General features: G+C 37.5%; 1 protein-coding gene across 1 annotated transcript; it reads left to right on the top strand.

Moving 5' to 3' along the window:
• Positions 1 to 2,085: 2,085 nt before the first annotated feature.
• Positions 2,086 to 4,852, top strand: LOC104949250 (insulin-degrading enzyme-like). Its single transcript, XM_010775573.1, has 3 exons — positions 2,086 to 2,206; positions 3,458 to 3,642; positions 4,627 to 4,852. The coding sequence occupies exons 1-3, from the start codon at positions 2,121 to 2,123 to the stop codon at positions 4,836 to 4,838; spliced, it is 483 nt and encodes a 160-aa protein (XP_010773875.1). The 5' UTR covers positions 2,086 to 2,120; the 3' UTR covers positions 4,839 to 4,852.
• Positions 4,853 to 5,574: the final 722 nt, after the last annotated feature.

Genomic DNA, 5,574 nt, shown 5'->3' with positions numbered 1-5,574 from the left:
AAGCTCTAGCACAGAGCTTGAACCAGAGTTGCGTTGGTGTGAATGAGGTAAAAGTGACAAGGCAGTTTTTTGAACTTGACATTTTAAATAAATTGCAATTTACGTATAAAATTTTTTTTTATTTATTTTTTATTTAGTACCATTGCAAAGACAATCTCTATTTATTCAACATATATAATGAATGTGGGTATTAGGTCAACGTCATGTATTTTGGTGTCTGCAAAAGTAAGTGACAGTAGGCTACTTCCACCTTTTCTGTAGAATGACCCGGCTAACACAATTCCACCACTGACCCAAATGGAACACAGAAGACACCTTTAATATAATCAAATCCATAGGATTAATTATAATCAAACATAGTGTACACACATCCATCCTGGCCAGAGGCCTCTCTCTCCTGCTGCTGAACTGGAGCTTTTAACCTCTTCCTTCTCCAGCTGCACTTCATCTGAACCTCGTTGCAGCAACGCAGCACACCTGGGCAGAGGAACTAGAGGGAAAAACGAACAGGGAACACATACAGCCGTAACATGTGAATAATCTAAACTCAAGATCCTTACATTTTAATGTAGGCTATGTGGAATTTTTCCCAATGCCAGTACAAAGATAGCTTAATACAGACATCTCAATCAATTAGAATATTGTGGAAGGGTTGATTCATTTCAGTATTTCTATTTAAAAACTCATATATTATATAGATTCATTTCACAAAAAGTGAATTATTTCGAGTGTTTATTTGTTTAGATCTTGATAATTTCGGCTCACAGGTAATGAAAACCCACATTTCAGTTTCTCAGAATTTTTTTATAATACATGACCAATAGAAACATGTATGTTAAATACAAAAATGTCGGCCTCCTCAAAAGTATGTTAATGTTTCTGCTCTCAGTACTTGGTTGGGCCTCGTTTTGAACAAATGACTGCATCAATGGGCGTGGCGTGGAGGCAACCAACCCGTGGTCCTGCTGAGGTGTGATGGGGCCCAGGGTGCTTCCATAGCGGCCTTCAGCTCGTCTGCATTGTTAGGTCTTGTGTCTCTCATCTTCCTTTGACAATAGGTTAGGCTGGCCAATCAAGCACAGTTATTCCATGGTCATTCAACAAGGTCTTGGTACTTTTGGCAGTGTGTGGGCAGATGCCAAGTCCTGCTTGAGAATGAAATCAGCATCTCCATAAAGCTTTTCAGAAGAAGAAAAAGTGAAGTGCTCTAAAATGTCCTGGTAGACGGCTGAGTTAACTTTGGACCAATTTGTTCAATATTCGAATTATCTGAGATATTGAATTGTGGCTTTCCTTAGCTGTAAGCCGTAATCATCAAGATAACCACTTGAAATAATCAACTTTGTTTGAAATGAATCTATATAATATAGGCTTACGAGTTTCACTTTTTAAATATAATTACTTAAATGAATAAACTTTTCCACAATATTCAAATCTATTGAGATGTATCTGTATATCTTGATGTCTTTAAAAGAAAGAAAGATATTCTTAAGCAGTTCCTTTTCTTAGCCTGAGACAAATAGTTTCTCTGGGTAATCCACATTAACCACAGTGATATTCAATATCCTGCATTTTCACTTGACTTGGAACCAGACAAATCTGTATCTGTTTTGAAAAAAGGAACCTCACATTTTTTATCAATATTGAAGTTTTATCCATACGTTTGTAAGACCTTTTTAAAATGTAAATGTTTCCACATATATTTTCCACATAATATGTACATTATTTTCTGTAGGCCTACTGATACTGTTCTCAATAAATTAAAAAGTGAATTATGCCTTATATTTGGACAATCCGCATCTACAGAAGATGTGACGCAGAAAAGCTTGAAGACCAATCTGATAGGCTGAACGTAAACGGAAATCTGCACGCAGGCTTTCTAATCGATATCAGTAGGAATGGCACAACATATTTCCAGAAATATACAAAACATTTTGAAGTGTGCCAGTCATGTTACCTTCTGCTCTCTAATTGATAGTCACTCTCGTTGTCAGTTGCCGAATTAATGGTAGAATAGTGATATGCCATGTTGAATTACGCTGGGCTCTGTGCTCGATTACCTTTGCCTATTCAAATATGGCGCAGTAAAAGCCAAGGTTTGTTTTTCATGGGTGCAAAGTATGTTTAAGTGCATTAACCGAACCGCCCAGTTTAAGAGATACATCCACTCAGCAGGCAGCAGTTTCTCTATCAAGCTCAATTTTAGGTAAGTGTTGTAAAGCACATTTCTAAACCTTTTGTTAAAAAATACATAATTTATTTGAACACCAAACCTTCCGTTTAGGCTAGCTAGCTACTGAAACTAAAGCCGGGTTGTTGACCTGAATCTGTTAGCTTTGTTGCTACTTAGGGAGGTGGATAAAAACGGGTAGTCTGCCTAGCTTCTGCATTATAAATGAACTCTAATACGTTGTACAACGGCTGGGAATTACATATAACCATAACATTAGCAATACGAACAAGGTCACTTTTTTAGAGTTCGTGTTGCTGAGTTCGCAAGCTAACACTAGCTTGTATTATGTGAGGGGATTATTGTATACTCTCTAGCGAGTACCGGTTGCTAATCTCTGCTGTACTGTGTGCGAAGTAGCTGTATTTAAGTCTATAATCAACCACTTTAAATTAAATTGTGAATCATGAAATATCTTTAACAGCTGTTTTTGTCTAACTGTATTTGGTGGAAGAAGTACTCAGATGATTAATTTAGGTAAATGAGGCAATACTGCAGTGTAGAAATGCTGTTTCAAGTAGTCAAAGTAAATGTAATGGTCAATTTCTCTGTGTGTAATTCAAACAGCGGATCCAATTCTCACCGTCCCAAAGAATACAAATACATAAATATATATGTATATGTGTATATATACATACACACCTGGAAACACACTCACACATACATACACACACACTATGAGGTATAAATAAAATATGATATAACACTAAATGTATGAAAAGAAAAGTCTACACACAAATTTGGAAAGAACACGGGTGTTAATTTAGTCCAGCAGACAAAAGTCCAAAAAAAGTTATACTTGACAACAGTAAAAATATATACATAAGTGTTGTAAAATAACTGTCCATAGCAGCTTAGCAGTAAAAGTTCAATGTAGCATAAGTTGAGAATAGATAATTAAAGTACTTTAATGTTTACTTAAGTACAGTTCTTGAGTAAATTAATTTACATTACACCACTGAGTCATATTGTAGCAATACAAATGAAAGCTATTAATACATCTTCCAAACATGTTGGTTGTTTTATGTTAGAGCTGTACATAACTGCAACGTGTTCATTTAATAAATAAAATCAATAAATGCTATGCTCACAGTTCTTCTAGATCAACCATGAGTTTTCTTTCATACTGATGTAACCATCATGTCATCAGAATATGAACTTGGCTGAAAAGCCTTCTTGGCCAGCTGCACCGACATTTAAACATACATGTTGTCCTCTCCATTGCAGGCTGGTGTCATCCTTGCCTCTCAGAATGACCGACCCGGCTGTGAACAGGGTGGTTAGTGAAATCATTCGCTCTCCGGAAGACAAACGGGTTTACAGGGGCTTGGAGTTTACCAATGGCCTGAAGGCTATGCTCATCAGTGACCCAACCACAGACAAATCCTCAGCTGCTTTGGATGTCCAAATAGGTAAAGGTCTTTCATCTCTACTGTCTTGCCAGGTAGTCATGTATTTCCATGTGAATATCCTTTCCTCACACATTTGTGGAAAGAAATTGGGAAAATATATGTAAATCATAAATTCCTTTTTCCCTGTAGGCTATGAAACTAGTCCACATTATTGTAAAATTCATGGGGGAAAATGTTGTTCGCTATAATAACATTCATAGCGTTACATCAAAGCTGGCTAAACTTTTGTCCTGTCCTATTTGAAGTCACTGTGTAAGTCAAAATACTCCTGTCACCATGAATAAACCTGGCAACACAATATTACCATTTCCAATTGACTGATAAGACTGTTCAGTTGCCCAGGATAAAAAAAAAGTTGTGACTTCCACATAAATGTTGTCTCTCTGACTAAGCAATAAGTACTTTGCATTTACTGCAGATGGAAGAAATGATGATCATGATGATGAAACTGAGTTTTTATGGACAATGACATTCTCCCCATGACTCATGCAGCGATAGTAAAAGTGCAGTTAAATCTTACCAAGCCACCCACAGTAACCTGTGTAATATTATAATATGTCAGATATCTCAGCAAAGGTTACTCCTAATTATTTAACTGATATTTAGATAATATATCTTCAACAAATCATTGCAATTCAATTGCAAAACATATCTTGTTTTTAATATTGTAAATCCTGTACAACCCTTTGAACATGTTGCACTTTTTGGTTCCACACTACCTCTTTTTAATTCTGCACAGCTTTCGTTTGAATATAGTATTTTTCATATGTTAATAATAAAACCGATTCTGATTTCTGTTTGATAAATAAGTGAACGTAATTCTGTCTACAATAATTTAGCCATTGTTATGCCATAACACACAAGGATTATTCCGGCTCTTTGATTTCTTCCTCAGTCTGGCCAACTTATCTATCATTCTGAAAAGTGAAGAAGTTGTAAACTTGAATGAACTGAGAAGTACATATTTTCTTCTTAAATTCGCAGGTTCATTATCAGACCCATCAAACATCTCAGGCCTGGCACACTTCTGTGAGCACATGCTTTTTCTGGGAACAGAGAAGTACCCGAAGGAAAATGAGTACAGCCAGTTCCTCAGCGAGCATGCAGGCAGCTCCAACGCCTTCACCAGCGGAGAGCACACCAACTATTACTTCGACGTGTCCCACGAGCACCTGGAAGGAGCACTAGATAGGTAATGCTCTCCTGTTCATGTTGCCATGTTCCAAAAGTTAATACAGGAAACTTTTTTAAATGTTTATGAGAGAATTTAGTTCTGTGTGTTTTTTTGGGTGTGTTCAGCTTTATTCATTTGTGTGGACTCAACGAGTAAATGCAATCGCCAGGAGTAGAAAGCTAACATTGTGCTATAAAGGAACTGCATCAGTCACATGAGTTGCGTCACCACTGCTAAGCTACATGTGGCTGCTGTTTGCTGCTAAGATGTTTATTAGTCTCTTAGCCACTTGTTAGCAACCACTGTTTTTAGCTTGGACGTTCACCCGAGGAATATTATTTACTGATATATTTGATGTCATGGAACAACCACAGACCTTATCTCAGCCAACTAACCCAAAAATATTTTCAAAAAAACATTGACCTAGAGACAAGGGAACCGGATGCGATAAAACGCTGACTCATTCTGGGTTTTAGGACTCATTCCTACAGCTCTCTAGCAGGACGGTTGTCTCTATCTGCCTACATGCTTGTTTATTTATCAGTAGTATACAATATTTCCCTTGGGATTCCAATTGTTAGCTTAAGTGAGCTGCCAGGTCGTCTTCTGTCCGCCTTTGGTTACCAGACCAAACTTCACTGTGCTTGTTTTGTAACCATTCATTCGTACCCCCCGCTCGGTCTAGAATCCCTAGGCACAGTGTGAGACTGATGTCCTCAGCCTCGCAGGGGTCTCTGCTCACGTGTCAGCTGTGGTGG

This window comes from Notothenia coriiceps, unplaced genomic scaffold, assembly GCF_000735185.1.
Source record: "Notothenia coriiceps isolate Sejong01 unplaced genomic scaffold, NC01 NC01_scaffold00015804, whole genome shotgun sequence".
Classification (NCBI taxonomy): Eukaryota; Metazoa; Chordata; class Actinopteri; order Perciformes; family Nototheniidae; genus Notothenia; species Notothenia coriiceps.
Note: the sequence above shows the minus strand (reverse complement) of the source record. Positions and strands in the feature narration are given on the sequence as shown.

Coding starts and splice junctions, on each gene's coding strand:
- LOC104949250 (XM_010775573.1), top strand. CDS start 2,121: ATGTTTAAGTGCATTAACCGAACCGCCCAGTTTAAGAGATACATCCAC. Junction 2,207..3,457: donor TCTATCAAGCTCAATTTTAG/GTAAGTGTTGTA, acceptor TCTCCATTGCAG/GCTGGTGTCATCCTTGCCTC. Junction 3,643..4,626: donor TGCTTTGGATGTCCAAATAG/GTAAAGGTCTTT, acceptor TTAAATTCGCAG/GTTCATTATCAGACCCATCA.